Source organism: Podarcis gaigeae (genome assembly GCF_964106915.1).
Source record: "Podarcis gaigeae genome assembly, chromosome: 4".
NCBI lineage: Eukaryota > Metazoa > Chordata > Lepidosauria > Squamata > Lacertidae > Podarcis > Podarcis gaigeae.
Genome location: NC_139677.1, coordinates 80,533,004 through 80,551,818, shown reverse-complemented (window position 1 = coordinate 80,551,818; position 18,815 = coordinate 80,533,004). Strand labels below are relative to the sequence as shown.

The 18,815-nt window shown below is 41.0% G+C and overlaps 2 protein-coding genes across 5 annotated transcripts in view; both read left to right on the top strand.

Annotated features, from left to right (window-relative positions):
* LOC310843240 (cilia- and flagella-associated protein 337-like) overlaps nucleotides 1-18,815 on the top strand; it is a 1,288,916-nt gene that overhangs the window by 105,410 nt on the left and 1,164,691 nt on the right. The window lies entirely within an intron of this gene.
* The window catches only part of B3GLCT (beta 3-glucosyltransferase), a 78,182-nt gene that overhangs the window by 33,647 nt on the left and 25,720 nt on the right, over nucleotides 1-18,815 (top strand). For all 4 annotated transcript variants that reach the window (XM_083736856.1, XM_083736854.1, XM_083736855.1 and 1 more), the window contains 5 exons: nucleotides 4,317-4,393; nucleotides 6,298-6,409; nucleotides 8,514-8,650; nucleotides 9,944-10,007; nucleotides 13,943-14,074. In XM_083736856.1, the coding sequence (XP_083592982.1) occupies nucleotides 4,317-4,393; nucleotides 6,298-6,409; nucleotides 8,514-8,650; nucleotides 9,944-10,007; nucleotides 13,943-14,074 (522 nt within the window). The remainder of the gene's footprint in view (nucleotides 1-4,316; nucleotides 4,394-6,297; nucleotides 6,410-8,513; nucleotides 8,651-9,943; nucleotides 10,008-13,942; nucleotides 14,075-18,815) is intronic.

Sequence of the window (18,815 nt, the reverse complement as noted above, 5' to 3'; positions counted from 1 at the left end):
AAACCAGTTGTCTTGACCCACTGCAGTTGCAGTTCTGGCCTGGTTATGGGGCTGAATTGCTTTTGGTCACCCTGATGGTATTGGAGGCACTGTTTTCCAGTATTTTTGGTCCTGTCTTCAGCATCAGTTGCAGAGAATAGAATGGGGTGATTATATCTTGCATCCCTGACAGTTGTGCTGTGTGGTGCTCCAGAGAACCATCCTCTCCCTGATGCAACGTAACATCTACATGGGAGCGGTTATTAGGCAATTTGGGCCAAGGTGTCATCAGTAGCTCTAGTTCTCTGGAACGTCTGAATCGGGAGAGAACATGCAAGCCTAGGACCAGTGCTTGGACTTAGTGATGGGACCATCCTATCAGGAGGTCCATTCTTCATGATTTCAGAATTGGGCTTTTTGTGTGGCAGCACTTCCCTTTTGGAACTCCCTCCCATTACAAATCAGACTGGGGCCTTCTCTATTGTCTTTTCAGCATCTGCTAAAGGTGTCCCTCTATCAACAATCCTTTTAAAATCTTTATCCCAGTTTGTATTGGGCTTGGATTTGAATGGATGTTATGTATGTTCTGCTGTTTTAAAATGTTTTATAGTTATTATTGCAATTTAACTTTTTATATATGTAACTTTTATATATATTGTAAATCACTTTGGGGTGCCTTATGGAAAGAGATTAATAAACAATTGTTTAATGGTAACCAAGATCTCCATGCTGGCAAGAAACAAGGGATGGACGAAAGAGAAGAAAGAGCCTACGGCCACAGCACTCGTCAACAGCTTCATAAAGCATGGTTTATGAAATTATGAAAAATCATTCAAACATGGCCATTGTCTGCACTGTCATGATCTGTGGCATCATGATAATGCATTTTTATATAGGATGGGGCTTGCTGCTGAATTGCGAATCATGCCAACCATTGTCAGAAGCTGTGTAGTGGAATGGTTTTTTCAAAAAAACAAACACCTGCCACATGGTTCAGAATTACTGATTGATGAGTATAGGAGGAATTCTGGAATGTAAGATGGTCCATCCTCAAAGGTATATTGGCCATAATGGAGCCTCTACATTGACACAACACAATCCTAAATGCTAAGTATGGTGTATTATATTAGAATATAATAATGTATCAGGATGGATTTGCCCCACTGCCCTTTCAGTGGGACCATTGTAGTTATAGTGACATTCAATATTTGGTGTGCTATGTAAGCTACTCATAGCTTTAGGACTGTCGTAACTCTAGCTTACTATTCTTTCAAAATGGCGGTTTATGATGCATATCCAAATACTGTGGCTTAGAAAGGTGTTCTACTTGGTATTTCAAAAAATTGGTTGCATCTGCTTTCAGATGACAAAATACATAGGAGACCTTTTTATTTAGGGATAAAGGAAATGGGAAGGAAATAGGCATTTATGTGAAATTTGTAAATGGACTTTAATTTCCTTAATATTTGTGACTTCAAAGCTTTTGCTTTTTGATTTTTCTGTGTGGAAAACATCTAAGTCATCAAGATAATAAAATTATTAAATTACCTAAGAGATCCATGTGAATTAGTTGCTTAAGGCTTATGAAACTCATTTTGCTTTTTGGATCTTGGGCTAATTCTCTTGGGCTCCTTTGGGATGCTAAGACTATCATTGGATTAAAGCCAGTGACCGAGAGTATAAAATGATTAGGTTGCTATAAATTCCACTTATTACTTGCTGTTTGCTGCAGGCTGTACAGACAATTTGGCAGCATGCCTGCAATTATGCTGTTCATTTAAATTTTGAGTATAGCGGTAGGACTAAATGTGTTTCTATTTATGCTGTTTTGAATATAAAGTCCATTACTAGAATTATGTTCTAATGGAATTCTGTCTCTACAAAAATAGCATGCAGTTGACAACCTTGTATTTTGAACACATGGGAGATTTTCATATTATAAAGCTGCACTTCACTTGTAAAACCTGATATGAAATATCTAATAAACTTCAGAATTTTAAATTATGAGAACAGATTGTTCCATTCATGTGAAAATTGCAAGGGTGCTATTATCTTGCTTAGTGCTGGTCATGAATAAATAATGCAACATTAGTATAATTGTGGTCTTTAAATGGTGATAAAAGCATGCAAAATTTAAAAAATAAACTTGTGATATTAAATGATAATATCAGAAAATAAGAGTACTGTGTAAGTTATAATATTCATTGCCAATTAAAGGGTTACCTATAAATAATTTTAAAGTAAAACTACTAGAGTGATAATTGTAAAATTATCCCAGATACATGGGCTTGATTCAGATCATCATTGTTTGTGTTACCTTATTTATTTTGGGTTGGATCCAAACTTGGCCATGTTTAAAAGAGACCCACTGCAAATTGTATAGATTTTAATGGCTCTTCTCCAAGCATGACTTAAGTTTGGATCTAGTCCCACAATAAATATGAGAATATGCACTCTTAAGAATCCACAATTATCAAAAGATACTCACTGAGCATTCATATTGATTATTGCCATTGCCATTGTAGCCTAAAATAGATGAGAATTGTTTTCCCCACCCCAATTCTTCAGAGTGGTGCTTGCCTTGCAGCATGAGGGTCGGCACTTTGAGAAGCCCTTCAAAAAAGTCTTATTCTCAGGGGATAACTTGTATAGCCTTTTTAATCCTGGCCCTGTTATAGAATTAGATGGGCAAGAAAGCTAACTGCTTGATTGCTGCCTGGTCTACTTAGATGGGCAAGAAAGCTAACTGCTTGATTGCTGCCTGGTCTACTTGATTGCTGCCTAGCAGAGTGCAGTCCATGGGTAGGAATAAAATTTTCAAAAGGGCCGTTATCTAAAGGCACATGAAGCAGTTCTTCTCACTGAAACGATGCAAGTTTGATGCTTGTTTAATCCAGTGAGTATTGAGAAACCATATGTAATTTTTAGGAAGAAGTGTAGGTAAAATTATTGGGTTTATTACAGAATAACAAAGTATGGTGAAGAGGGGTAATCTTGATGTGCTAAAACAACAGATAAAGTTGCAGAATATATATTCTTAGCAGTTATAAAGGCAAAATTGAAAGGAAACATTTTGAAGCCTGAGTGTGTAAATGAAGCTTGCAAGTATACTTGAAACTGTTTTTTTAAAGACCAAAATCCAGCCAGCTATTCTCAAAAGAAAATCAAAGCATTTGTTGAAGGTTGCTCAGGCAGCTCTCCATTTTTCCTTTCTTAAAAGGCTGCTGAGATAAGAAGCCCATCTTCTTCTACTTGAAGGGAAATGTTTGACATGGAACCTAACTTGCGAGCTTCCTCAGCTATAAATAGATTTACCCCCTTCATTCATCCTAGTAGAAAGCCTTCATTTGGTGATAGAAATAGCTGGCTTTTTAAGAGAGAGACAAAAGTGTTTATGGTAGGACTGCCAAGGAAGTAAAATAATTGCAATAAATGCCCAGTTATTGACAGAATTATGCATACTTGATTTATTGCCATTCAAACAGAATCCTAGAGTAGTCAAAAAAAACAACCAAAACTGCACAAGGTATCTGATACTTATTTCTTCTTCTTCAGTGTTGAATATATTAAATTCAGATATTCTGAGATTTATTATAAAAGTGCAAGGAACTGACATAAATTTGCCCTGTGTTTGTTCCTTAGCATTCTATGGCAGGCTAATTCAGAGGTGGCAAGTTCAGGTCAAGGAGCCATAGTTTATTGCACCAGGAAAGACCATTGGAACCATGTTTTTGTCTCGCCCCCTGCATGCCAGTTTCAACACTTGTATACTGCTTAGCTTACCATAGTTCCTATTACATCTGAACTGTGGCTTAGACTCAAGGTGTCCTGGTTACTAAACCTTGATTTATGCTAAAGTATGCCAGTTTGGGTATAATGGGAAACACTGATTCAAATTAACCAGTATCCAAGGCACTCCATGGGGAAATGTGAGGGGAGTGCATGGCCCAACCTTGTTCTCTGTTTAATAAAGAATGGTAGATTAAGCTGAGTTTGTCACTTCTAAACTGGCTCATGTATTGGTCAGTCTTTTCTCCCATTTAGCAAATATTTTTATAGCAAGCAATATTAGAATATCACAATTAAAGCCTATAAAAATCAGATAAGAGCAGATAAAATAAAAAAATTAAGCCAGTTATAAACAAAATTAAAGTAAAAATAAATATTAAAACACAGAGCAGTAGAGAATTGTTTTGTTAAAAAGAGTACAGCGGAAATGGGAAATTGTAGTGAACATGTTTTGCAGGGAAAGCTGAAACCAAAATGTTTAAAACAATGTACAGTACTAATGTTTTATTAACATGAAAGTTATAAAAATGTTTACCCTTTTCTTAAAGGAGATGCCCACAGTTCTGCTTATTCATCAGATGGACAAGCATGAAGGTGCATGGACCATTCTACCGTTAATGCACGAGTAAGTGTGATACAGGGGTATAATTTGTGAGGCAGCAGTTCAGGTCAGTTCAAATGGTTTTTGTCTGGTAGAACCAAAACCATTTGCAGCGAAAATGTGGCAGAAAGGAGTAGCCCACCCACCACCAATATTTGTTTTGAGCTAAAGATTTCCATTTTTTTGTTCTCTCCTGTCTGCACACATTCCTTCTACTTCTCCTTCTCTTTGGGAATGCTCTCCCCACACATCCAACTTACTGTGCGCATCATATCTGCAATACTCAACTGAAGGCCTTTTCTTTGGAAGAGGACTTCGATTTATAACCAATAGTGAGATAAAGGCAAGGCAATAAAGGTTCAAGAAGCTTTATGGAAGAAGTGAGTATCGGAAGTGTGCGATGTTTTGCAGATATTTACTGCGAGTGGATGTGGAAAAACGTAGGGCTCTTGGAGCCAGTATAAAAGGGTTAGAAGAAGAGTTTGGATTTGATATCCCGCGTTATCACTACCTGAAGGAGTCTCAAAGTGGCTAACATTCTCCTTTCCCTTCCTCCCCCACAACAAACACTCTGTGAGGTGAGTGAGGCTGAGAGACTTCAGAGAAGTGTGACTGGCCCAAGGTCACCCAGCAGCTGCATGTGGAGGAGTGGAGACACGAACCCGGTTCCCCAGATTACAAGTCCACTGCTCTTAACCACTACACCACACTGGCTCTCCTAGAGGTCATCTGTGGCGCACCTAGGATATGCCTTTCCCCTTTATTTATAATGTTTCTTCCTGTTTTTTCCAGCTCATATCAGCTACCCAAAGCTCTTTACAAATGCACATTTTAAAAAATCAGAACAATAATTGGGAGGGCATCATATGAAACAGTCCAAAAATTGAAGGAAGAAACCAAGGGGCAAAAGACAGATTTGACGAGTGATTTAAAAACAAAAAAACAACATTCCTTTCCTCTGGTGTGTGAAAGGGACAAGTGTGCAAGCTCGAGGTTTGCTGTTCATGTAATGCTCATGGGCCTAACGTGGCCCAGCACAGGTCCCAATTTGACCTGCAAAACCATTCTCCCCCTCCCAAATAAGGATGCAGTTACAAAGGAAGAATTGAGTGAGCTCACAGTTGGTTTTTTGCATGATAGGCTGCCTGACAGCGAACCCCAGTGGGATTGGTTGCAGTAAACTGTTCATCCCCAGGATCTCTGCAGTGTAGTCACAGGGGCTCACTGTCAGGGCCAGTCAGGTGGTTGATGCTGACAGCAAGCATAGCCTTGTCCCTTTGAAGGCACAGCTACACCTGTAAAAGACTTCAAAGGCGCTTGCTGTAACAACTGATCAGGTGATTGCTGGTTACGGAGAGTTTTGACAGGTAAGGGAGGCTGCATACCTGTCCGGTTTCCTGTTATGTCTGAGCAGGGCAGTAACACTGCTTTTTGTTGCCGGGGGTAGCCATGACTATATTGCTGATGAAAATCAATTCACACGACTCTTTAAATGTTCTTTATTTTTGTATTTAAGATACAAGACATATCGTATTTTTTGCTCTATAAGACTCACTTTTTCCCTCCTAAAAAGTAAGGGGAAATGTGTGTGCATCTTATGGAGCGAATGCAGGCTGCGCAGCTATCCCAGAAGCCAGAACAGCAAGAGGGATTGCTGCTTTCACTGTGCAGTGATCCCTCTTGCTGTTCTGGCTTCTGAGATTCAGAATATTTTTTTTCTTGTTTTCCTCCTCCAAAAACTAGGTGCGTCTTGTGGTCTGGTGTGTCTTATAGAGCGAAAAATACGGTATATTATTAGCATACTTACCCGGGAGTAAGTCTCATTGAACTACTTTGGAGTAGATGTGTCTAGGGTCACACTGTTAAGTCTTTCCCAGTCTTCTCAATAATCTCATCTCAATCTCAATAATCTAATCTTTTTTTGTCAGTTTTTCTGTTACATACAGCAGAAATTCTTCGTGGTTTTTCTTCTGTGAAGAAGATACAAGAATACATCTTGTAAAGCTACTGAAAATACTTGAAGGCTATGACAAGTCTAAGGTGAAGTTAAATTCATTGACTGCTTGCATTTTGAGGTAAAAATGGGAAATTTAGATTACTAGCTTAGAAATAGAGGTGTTGGTTAATAAGCTTTTATATAATGCTCTAAGAATAAAGAAAGCTTTAATGAATAAAGAAATTCCCACTTCTGATAGGAGCACTTAATGACTAAAAGTTATACTGCAGTGGGAACTGAAGGTAATTGATGAACGTAGGTCAAAGAGACTACATTGCATTACACATTTTTGTACTGACATCCTAAGAATCTTATTCCTCTACTTACCACTGTGCACAAGATCAAACCCTGGAGATGTCTAAGAACAAAACTACCCATGTACTGTGTTTGAATAGCAGTGGTATTAGCAACCAGTTTTTTAAAATACTGTAGAGGTATTCACAGTAAGTGGCCTTCTAGAAAATTACATACTAGTAGCCTAAATCAATTTGGGGAAAATTGGTAGAAAGCATTATAAAGACCAAAACTTTTAAGCAGTATTGAACAAGCCTTACTGAAGAATCAGTCCAGCTTCTACAAAGGTTGCCTAATCTAAATGTATAGAATGATTTAAATACATCATCAAGCCTCTAGACATGAATGAACCTTGAAAACAGTGGCAAAAAATTTGCTCACTCTACTACACTTTACCACTCTTCTTGCATTCACAAAATATTGTGGTATTGTTTCTAAATGGTTTCCAGTGTGTGGCTAAGATAAAGTAATTACCACATTTGGTCATGGAAAGGTTCTTCTATTAATTGCAGCTAACAACTGTTAATTATATGAACAAGCAGCAGATTAGTGTACACTTACTTACGTTGCTTAGTTGACAAGTTGGTGAATAGAAATTTTAGTGTACGATTAAGATTCAGTATCTGTTCTAATGCCATGCATAGATGAAGACTTGTGATTTATTGGCTAATGACCTATCACTTCCTGGGCCAATGAATAAAACTTTTTACCACTGCTTGAGTGGTATGGGGAGGAAAGTTTGCATATAGACTAACCTTTTCTTGATTCACTAAGGTATGGTAAAAAGTGCTGTCAGACCAACCTGAATCTGTTCCACCTACAAATATAAAACAGTAAATGACATATATCAACAATGAGTGAAAGACTTCTACTTATATGAGGAGTAGTTTGCCTATCAAAGTATTGTCTGCTGGTATATATTTATCAATTCAAGGGAAGCTGCATAACACTGATAGACAAAAGTGTCAGTGATGTATCATCAAAAAGGGCATGCAGCATTCCATATTGGGGATTTTTGAAGGAAATGAAAAGTTTATCTGGCCTTACATTAGACCATACAGCTTTGTAAAAAGTATGCACCAGATACTCAACAGTGTCTCTAAAAAAATGAATATCATTAGGGACAAATGTAAGGTTCTACACTGAGGCAGGAATAATCAGCTGCACAGATATAAGATAGGGGACAGCAGGCTTGCAAAAATGATTTAGGGTGTCTTGGTAGACCACAAACTTAACACGAGTCAACAGTGTGATGAAGCAGTAAAAAAAGTTATTGTTATTGTAGGCTGCATCTACAGTAGTGTCCAGGTCAAGGGAAGTAATAGTACCGCTCTAACCTACCTTGGTCAGACCATACCTGGAGTACTGTGTCCAGTTCTGGGCACCACAGTTTAAGAAGGCTGTTGACAAGCTGGAACGTGTGCAGAGGAGGGCAATCAGGGTGATCAAGGGTCTGGAAACCAAGCCTTATGAGGAATGGTTGAGGGTATGTACAGCCTGGAGAAGAGGAGACCAAGAGGAGGTATGATAGCTATCTTCAAATATTTAAAAGTCTGTCACATGGAAGATGGAACAAGCTTGTTTTTTCCTGACCTGAACCAGCAGATATAAGCTGCAAGAAAGGAGATTCCAACTAAACATCAGGAAGAACTTTCTGACGGTAAGAGCTGTTTGACAGTGGAACAGACTCAGAAGGTGGGGGGCTTTCCTTTGTTTGAGGTTTTTATGCAGAGGTTGGATGACCATCTGTCATGGATACTTTTATTGAGATTTCTGCATTGCAGGTGTTTGGACTAGACCCTTGGGGTCCCTTCCAACTCTACAGTTCTATGATTCTATTATTTTCTCCCACAGGAATATTTTTTAGGAAAAGCGTTACATGACGATGAATCTACAATTATTCACCATTATGCATTCGCAGAAAACCCTACAATTTTTAAATTTCCAGATTTTGCTGCTGGCTGGGCACTTAGTATTCCACTTGTCAATAAGTAAGAATTCAGTTTTGTGATCTTTCTAAATTTGTTTACTAAATGGTTGGTGTTTGTAAAATGCTCTGGAGAAGTAAAATATTTATGTTAAACATTAAATGTCGCTGTGTTTACATGTATATAAATTGAGATTAGACTCTTTGATCACAAATGAGCTTTTATCCAATGTTAAGTAACTGTAAACACTCTATTCCCTTTTACTGCATGCACTATGTCACAAGGGTATTATAAAGCACATTAATAAGCAATTACTTCTTCATAAATGTACATGTTGGGAAATAGGTATTTGCATTTAACTTTGTTTTATTAGCATATGGGCAAAATTAAATGCTAGCCAAGTATCTTTTAGGGTTTTTAGTAAAACACCTGGGCAAAAGCTGAGAATATTTAAATGCTACAGATGGGGAACATAAGAAAGCAAGAAATAATTGGCTGCTGAACTGTGGATCTTCTTTGTACGTCTGGAAACAAGTTGCCAGAAGACTTACGCTCGTTTTGCTGCAACAGACTAAAAAGCTACTCCTCTTGAAACTAGAAGCAAAAATATTTCTTATGGAACTATTTTTAAAATCTCAAAGACTAATCTTCATGTTTAGTTGTGGAGAAATTGACAGTGGGAAAATACTGAATAATGAGCCTTTCTATTACCTAATCATATGCTTCCATTTAAAAAATAGAACATAGGAGTATGTCCTTGGCTGGAGTGGTTGATCCACAGGCCATATCCAACCCCCAGCAGTTTTTTATGCCCCCCACAACACCTGCCAATTTTAAATATTTTTAAAAACTTACTATTTCTTTATTCCTTCTACTGACCATCATTCTTGGTTGTGCCAACAAAGTCCACAGGTCTAGGTGAAAATTTAAAGCCACCTCTGTCTTAGGTATTCAGAATTTATTTTTTCGGTTCACGTGGCAATTGCCTCTATACATGTAAGCATGTGGCAGAACCTCTTCCCAGTGCAGAAATATTCTTGAAAGAGCACTGCAGCTGCCTCTGCTAGCCCTCTATATCTGGGAGCTGGGATAGGGTGGTACGTATAAAGGCAGTAAAAGGAGGAAGGAAATACATGAAGCAAGGAAAGTGAAAAGTGGAGAAGAGTGGATTGGAATTGAAGTGTACAGTACATGTACATTGTGCATTGTCTTTTAGGATATTATGTATTCATGCTTCTAGGTAATGGCATGATCGCTGAAAGCATCTAGTTTGTATGCATACAATTTGTATATGATGTGTGTGTGTGATGTATAAAAACAACTCATTTTATTTTTATTATGTCTTTTACTGCACAGGCTTGCAAAGAGGCTGAAGAATGAACCTTTGAAGTCAGATTTTACAATAGATTTAAAATACGAGGTACGACCATTCTGTTACTCTGAAAATTTTGCTTTGCTGTTACCTATCTTAGATCCATATGATAGGAGGAGGGAAATGATACAAGTGTTTATTTCCTTCCTTTGTTCATTATATGGAATAGTGAAGACCAATATGATACACTAGTAGTGAACTTACTCTCTGAGTGCCAATCCTTATGTATCCAAAACACCATAGCAGTCTCAGGGAGAATCCAAAATATTTTGGGGTGATGGGGATTTAAAGAGGTGAAAAATAGCAACATCCCCAGAACAGCTCACCAACAACTGAGCATGTTTTAGCACCCACAGAATGCATATTGACTGTTGGGAGAAGAAAAATGGGGTGGGGGTGGTAATGGATGGAACGGAGTATACTGAAAATGGGCATGGTTGCCTAGCTGGAACTCTGAATATGAGCACTCCATGTTGCAACATTTTATTTCAGGCTCCACATAGTATTATTTTAGCCTATGCAGATAATAGGGGACAGGATTCAAAAAGCTATTCATGCAAGGAGCTTGTGCAAACACAGTGACTTTTTACTTCTTCGTTTTTGAACAGCTGGTTCCTCCATATCACACACCATTTTTGAAACTCCATTCAGTTTCCAAGGCAGTTTACCATGCTGCTTATGCCTGGCTGGCAAAAACAACCCCAAAGCAACCATGAACGCATGGAACTAGACTAGTTGTATGGTTCTTTGTATCCTGGTTGTATTCTGCTCTCCTTGAAATCTGTGTGACATAAAATGGTAAGATACATGTGCACAAACATGTACAGAAGCATTATAAACCTTGGGAATATCCCAGTCCACAGCAAAAGTAGAATACTAATTGACATGAATCCAGCTGTGTTAGTTGTCACCCAACAAAGCTGATGCAGTCTGCAATCTGTATTCCAGCCGAAATCCATTTTGCTAATGTCCAGAAGAGAATGTAATCATGTATGCCAAACTTTCCCACTAACTCATGCAATATTGCAGAAACCGTCTTCCACAGTTGTCTGAAAAATAATTACTGGTAGCAGGGGAAAGGTTCATAAATACTGTATATTCCACATGTTCTCTCCTCTGCAAGATGCCAGTCAGTAGCCCATTTTGGTGCAATGCCTTATTCATGAGCTTTTCAAAGGTGACCCCATATCATCATATCAACAATACAGTGTGGTATCATATAGTGCAACCCTTTTAAAAATAGCACATTACATCTTTCATTTATTAGCAAAAGGTATAATGAGTTGCAATAGCACTCTTCGTAGGCTGGCAAACTAATTCAGACCTTTTCGGGAGCTCTGGTGCATGCATGGACATGACAAAAAGACTTCTACATTCACCTGAGTGCTGGGGATGCACCTGGGAAATGGTTTCAAATCTTCAGGTTTTATTTTTAACCCATCCAGGACTTGCCTTCACTACGCTGATTCAAATCCAGTCGTGCACCAAAACAGAAAGGACAGGAAAGACTCGTTCAACAACAATGGGTATCACAGTTGTTAAAGCAGAAGTTCTTATTTGATAGCTGTTCACTGCAAGATGTCCTGATTAAAAAGAAAGAAAAGAAAAGATTAAATATGGGACATTTTTATCTCTCTCCCTCAAAACAAAGGACATGAATTCTGACTAACCACAGTTAGCACAGATGTGCTGGATGTTAAAAAGTGAAAATTTCATCTCTAGTAGCCTCAGATTGCAGGAGGGGCTTATCTGTCCTATTAGCCAGGAATATATGTCTGAAAATGGAGCAACACATATATGTGTAGGTCTTCCTTCTTCACTTGATTTAATAATGTTCAGATTGGGGACAAGGGCACTTCTAGTGGCAGCTGGGAATCTACGCTTGTAGAATTGCAAGCTACATTTAATAGTAATGTGATATATATTTAAAGGTTAGCATTCTTTTTCCTTTTCCTGTGACAATTTATAGTAACACTAGGCATTATTGAAAGTGAAGGGAGTTGTGATCTGCTCCTGCGCACTCAAAAGCATCTGATGCCTTGGGTCATTATTTCATTCCTGTTCCTTTCAACCACATTCAGTATGCTGCTGTGCCTTTCCAGATGGAATATAATTCATTTTTACTATATTCTTTTACAGCTCTTCTTTTGGGTGTATTAATTCTTCCTTTTAAGGATACATGCTGAGCCTATTGTGGATTTTTTTTACAATTAATCTTTCCAGGGTTCCTTCCCCCCCTACCCAGTATGAATCATAAGATGTCCTATTCCCATTGCTTTCTAACTTTTAACAAGCCATGAGCATCATGAGTTCTTTGCTCGTTACTGTTAAAGACTGGAAATTATCTAGGTCTTAGGACGTCTGTGGGACAAAAGCACTTGATATAAAAATTACAAAGCAGTCAGCTCAGTCCTTAAAAATTTCCACAGGTGCAAAAGAAGATTGCACACCTATTTATCTTCTGAAGTTCTCTCTGTGTTACATTGCCACATTGTGAAGTAGTATCACGAAAGCACACTAATGCAGTAGTCAAAATACACATAGTTTTAAAATGTGTCTCTTACAAATGTCTTTTTCTATTTGATTGATTTCCCACAAATTCACAGACTTATTATTGTTCAAATGTTAGAAGTAGCTGCAGGGAAGAATGCGTGTCTGCACAGCTGTGAACATTTGCCAACCTTCCCAGACATCTGTTCTTGTCAGTCTTAACTAAACTTATTTTCAGTTTGTGTTTTCCTCTTCTCAAGCTGGGAATAAACAATAGTCACTGAACATATGTGATGTCTCATGAGATGGCAGATACATTGGTTAGATGTAGGGATCTGTGAAAAGATTAGTGATGCAGGTGAATTTGCAGTTGGTGGAGTTTGAATTAGAAACTCCCCCAATTTGAAAAGCATCGCTCTGCTTTGAGCTGAGCTTGTCACCTGTAAATGAAGGTCCAGTTCAAAATTGAATTTGCTCCTGCCCCAGCACTAGCCATTAGGGTTGGGTGCTATATCGTCCAAAACGGGTTTAAAGTCCATATTGTGATAACTGGTTTCATAATTTTTTGACCTGGCAATATATCATGAATAATTGTGTACGTGTTATGCAAAAATCACAATGTGGGAAAAGCCATGAAGCAAGATATTGCCCATCCCTACTAACCATCCCTCCATCTCTAACCAAAATTTGTGCTCTTCTCTGAGAAGAAAATTGTTAGGGCCCTCTCTGGAGCAGAGTTTGAGAGTTGTTGGGGGAGAATGGAGAAAGGCAAAGCCTCACTGCAGAAATAGAACTTTACTAACAGTGTTGGATACAGCACTCTGTCTCTAGCAAGCCCTCTACAAGTGCCTGTTAGCCCTTATTAGATGCATAGGAAGGCTCCTAGCACAGCACAGTCTGCACTGAATAGCAGCACCTCTCCAGTGTTATTTATCAAAATTTATTTGAAAATAAATAAATATATCTCATAAAATATAACAAGGCAGCTTACAACATATAAAATGCAATAAAATCAGCCTATAGATATCTATAAAACATAATTAAAAACTTCAGCAGATGCTGGAAATCTTTCCTAGTTTTTCCTGGAGATGTCAGGTATTAAACCTGAGGCCATCTGCATGCAAAGCTTGTGCTCTAACACTGAGCTATAGCCCGTATTCTTCTTAAAGAGACCTTTTTTTTGCTTGGGATAGGAATGGAGGCATGATGAATAAATCTAGGGTGATTGAAAAGAGAGGTTGACATGATATATCTGTGGTTTTATTGGGAGGAGAGCTAGTAGTTTATCAGTAGTATACTACTGTACACCTGCACACATATTCACATAAGCTCTGGTTTAAAACTTCAAAACTCTTTTACACCACGAGATAATATATCTTAGTGTAGTTCTCCCATCTTTTTTCTAACTTATAATACTGAAAACCATTTGCATTGAATTTTAATAGAATGAATATATTTCAGCATTAATTATACTTTTTTGTGTATTTTGAAAGATTGCGCTTTATATCTGGGAGAAAGGCAGTGGACCACATCTCACCCCAGTGCCTGAGTTCTGTACAGAAGACTTTGACTCTCCTAATGCTGCTCACTGTGCCACTACATTTGCTAATTTCCTCCCACTTTGTGTAAGTATTTTTAGACTGTCTTTTTCCTGTGAAAAGACGTAAAGAGAGCCTATTCTAATCCACCTTTAACTGTTCTAATTAATTCTTTAAAATTAAATTCTTTGCAAGATACTTTAGATGCAAGTAGTACAAACAGAAGTTTGTTCTTCTATTCCTCTTTGTCTTTCTGGTTATGTTACCATTACTCAGACTTGGCCTGTTGTGGTTCACATTTTGTTAAATTGGTATGATCTTGGCTTGGGCTGGAAGTTTGCAAAAATAACTCTATTTTCTTTTTGCCATTCCTGGCAGTGTTGTGATCTTGTTTATGTAACAAACATTGCTATTTACAGCACAGCTACTGTTATTGATCTATTTGCACACCCCTATGGGTATTATAATTTGCCTGTCTAGGTATTTTAATTAATTCTTTTATTTTGAGTCCTATCCTACCTTTCTGCCAAAGCATCCAAAGCAGCTACAATTTTAAAACGAAAACAAATGCGTTATGTAAACGAAGAGTCACAAAGTCCTCTCAGGCCAACTGGGAGCTGTTGGTGCAAGAGTTTACTTCCCTCGGCTCCCACACTTCTGCCTTTTCCGAGAGCACACAGATCTCTCTTAAGGACCACTAGGGAAGGTAGGGAAGGAGCTGCCCCAACAATATAATATGGTATTGAGGTTGGGTGGCCATCTGTCATGGATGCTTTAGATGAAATAGCAGAGGGTTGGACTAGATGGCACTTTGGATCCCTTCAGAGTCTATGAATATATATGTTTTTGAAAGAAGAAGCCCAAAGAAAGTGGGGTGGTGAGAGGGGCAGAGAGTTAGATGAATTTTAATATAACAACAAAACAGTAAAAATCACATATTTTATTAAATAGTTTATTACAATATTAGTTGCTTAGATGGGGAAGGGGTCAGAATTCCATATACAATCTCCAGAAGTCATGAAGCCTCTTTCTAAAAAACTATACAAGCACTATATGTCTATTCTGCTCCTTATTTCTTCGTGGCGGAGAGAAAAAAATTAAAAACTGTATAATTTTGTATTTGAGTGGGGCACATATGGGTATATGAACAACAAATATGGCTGGCTGCCCTGGTACATCTAGTGTGAGTGGAGAGGGGAAATGAAAATGTGTGTGCATACTGTATGTGGAGTCACAGGCAGAGTGAGATTTTTCAAAACAGGTGAAACATCTTAGCTCAGAAGATACAGTGGTGCCTCGCAAGACGAAATTAATTCGTTCCGCAAGTCTTTTCGTCTTGCGAGTTTTTTGTCTTGCGAAGCACGGTTTCCCATAGGAATGCATTGAAAATCAATCAATGCGTTCCTATGGAAACCGCCTTCAGACCAGGTTTGGGGACAGTCTGTCCCCCGACCTCTTCTGAAGGCCGACGTGGGGGGGGGGCGAAAGTCTTTGCTTCCCCCCCCTTCCCGGGACAGCGGAGACTTCTCCGCTGTCCGGGGCGATCTTAAAATGCTGGCGGGCGGCAGCGCTGCCGCCCGCCAGCATTTTAAAATCCCCCGGGAAGGCAGGCAGGGGGGACAAAGACTTTTGCCCCCCACCCGCCTTCAGAAGAGGTCCAGAGGGCTCTCCAAGCTGCGGATAGCAGCCTGCTGCCCCGCGCGAGGGGCAGACATTCGCAGCTTGGGGAGCCCTGCAGGACTTCCCCGCAGGGCTCTCCAAGCTGCGGATAGCAGCCTGCTGCCCCGCGCGAGGGGCGCTCTTAAGCAGAGCGCCCCTCGCGCGGCGCAGACATTCGCAGCTTGGGGAACCCTGCAGGACTTCCCCGCAGGGCTCTCCAAGCTGCGGATAGCAGCCTGCTGCCCCGCGCGAGGGGCGCTCTTAAGAAGAGCGCCCCTCGCGCGGCGCAGACATTCGCCGCTTGGGGAACCCTGCAGGACTTCCCCGCAGGGCTCTCCAAGCTGCGGATAGCAGCCTGCTGCCCCGCGCGAGGGGCGCTCTTAAGAAGAGCGCCCCTCGCGCGGCGCAGACATTCGCAGCTTGGGGAACCCTGCAGGACTTCCCCGCAGGGCTCTCCAAGCTGCGGATAGCAGCCTGCTGCCCCGCGCGAGGGGCGCTCTTAAGCAGAGCGCCCCTCGCGCGGCGCAGACATTCGCAGCTTGGGGAACCCTGCAGGACTTCCCCGCAGGGCTCTCCAAGCTGCGGATAGCAGCCTGCTGCCCCGCGCGAGGGGCGCTCTTAAGAAGAGCGCCCCTCGCGCGGCGCAGACATTCGCAGCTTGGGGAACCCTGCAGGACTTCCCCTCAGGGCTCTCCAAGCGGCGAATGTCGGCCCCGCGCGAGGGGCGCTCTGCTTAAGAGCGCCCCTCGCGCGGGGCAGCAGGCTGCGCACCTTCCCCTCTGTTCCCGGACCTGTCCTGAAGGCTTGCGGTGGGAGGAGGGCTTTCCACCCCACCGCCAACATTCAGAATGCTGTTCTGAATGTGGCGGTGGGGAGGAAAAACCCTCCTCCCACCGCAAGCCCCGGGAACAGAGGAGAAGCGCTGCGCACCTTCACCTCTGTTCCCGGACCTGTCCTGAAGGCTTGCAGTGGGAGGAGGGCTTTCCTCCCCACCGCCAACATTCAGAATGCTGTTCTGAATGTTGGCGGTGGGGAGGAAAAACCCTCCTCCCACCGCAAGCCCCGGGAACAGAGGAGAAGCGCTGCGCACCTTGCCCTCTGTTCCCGGACCTGTCCTGAAGGCTTGCAGTGGGAGGAGGGCTTTCCTCCCCACCGCCAACATTCAGAATGCTGTTCTGAATGTTGGCGGTGGGGAGGAAAAACCCTCCTCCCACCGCAAGCCCCGGGAACAGAGGAGAAGCGCTGCCTTCCCCTCTGTTCCCGGACCTGTCCTGAAGGCTTGCAGTGGGAGGAGGGCTTTCCTCCCCACCGCCAACTTTCAGAATGCTGTTCTGAATGTTGGCGGTGGGGAGGAAAAACCCTCCTCCCACCGCAAGCCCCGGGAACAGAGGAGAAGCCCTTCGCGCCTTCCCCTCTGTTCCCGGACCTCCCACCGCAAGCCTTAGGACAGGTCCGGGAACAGAGGAGAAGGCGCGCTGCGCTTCCCCACTGTCCCCGGAGATTTCCCTATGGGCTTTCGTCTTGCGAAGCAAGCCCATAGGGAAATTCGTCTTGCGAAGCCGCTAAAAAATCGGAAAACCCTTTCGTCTTGCGGGTTTTTTGTTTAGCGAGGCATTCGTCTTGCGGGGCACCACTGTATACGAAGCTAAAAGGGTGGGTATTTTGGACTGTTGAGGAGAGCTGGAGAAGATGGCTGGAAGCAGCAAACAGAAGGAGAAAGGGAAAGAAAGCTGGCTTCTGTAAAGGATTAACTATTTTGGACCATGATTTTCTGTTTTGCTGTTATTTAATACTGAACTGTTCACTGTTTGTTGTTAAGGATTGCAAGAATGCAGTGTATGAGAAACTCTTTGAACAGTGGAAAGGGCTAAGTATTTATTATTTATTCACTGGCTGGCTTAAATTTCTTTCCCCTTCACTATTTATTGATTTATTTCCCACAAGCCTTTCAACCTCTGTGCCCTCAATTTCATTGTTCTCTAAGCAAGTCCATAGTCCTTTGGAAAATAGTTTGGTATGTGTGTATTATTAACTCATAATGAAAGTCCATCCATTTTATTAAGCTCTAAAGAGAAAATGAAGACCAGTTCCATTTTTTTTTATTGTCTTGATTTAAGGAAGGCAAATGCCAATTATTATTTCCTGTTCATTCTTTACCTACTGTGAGGCTGTTTTATTAAAGACTGTAAATGTGTGATGTCCTAAGTTCATAGGACTGTGTGAAACTGAGCTAACAAGTGAACAATTAGCAAAAAAAAATGCAGAATGGCATTCTGCAGCATTTGTCAGTCAGCTATGTGTTCCTCCACAATGCTGCATTTTCCATTCCTCCCCCCTTGTATTATTTTTTAATTTCCCCCCAGCATTCTCTAGCCGCTGAACACACTGCCCTCAATGAGCTGCTTTGGAAGTGCCTCCCCCTTATTTAGGTTCCTTGCCTCCAAATATTTTTGAACTTCTGCAAACCATAGGGTTTCCCTGGGCTTACCGATACTGTTCCCTTATTTATGCATGCATAGTGCCATTGGCCATGTAAGCCCCAGCACTCACCTCTCAAGATAAGAAATAGAGGAAATGATTGTGACAATTTCCAGAGCGGTAGCCATCTTAGTCTGTCACAGCAAAACCAACGAAGTGCCTTCTGGCACTTTCTATCTGTTAGGTGCCACACAAACTCCTGGTTTTGGGATTAATAGTGTGAGTGTGTGTGTGTGTGTGTGTCACTGAGGTCAAAGTGATGTTAGGCCACATCCTTAGTAAGAACCTGACAACCAGCTTCTATCAATTGCTGCTGTGGACCTAGACCCCATAGAAGTACCACTAGAATTGTGCTGCTAGTTTCCTATGACCATTAAAAAGCCCTCTTGCCATGTGCCAAGCATCTGCTGGAACTGGGGACATCCAGTTAGTAAGGATGTTGGCTGATCAAAGGAAAAGAGCTAAGCCCCCACTAAGTTTCTTGAAATCCCTTGGGCTTGCCTTAAAGTAGCTGATGTGATTCCACCAGTCATATGAATGATGGGATGATCCAGCCAAAGAAAAGTACGTCAAAATCACACCGATTTCCATGGGAAAGTTAATCACATGCTTATATCCCTCCTATTGAACTAGTGGGACTTTTCAATACCACCATGCATACCTTTGGGCTGTATTATGCCTTCAACCTTCG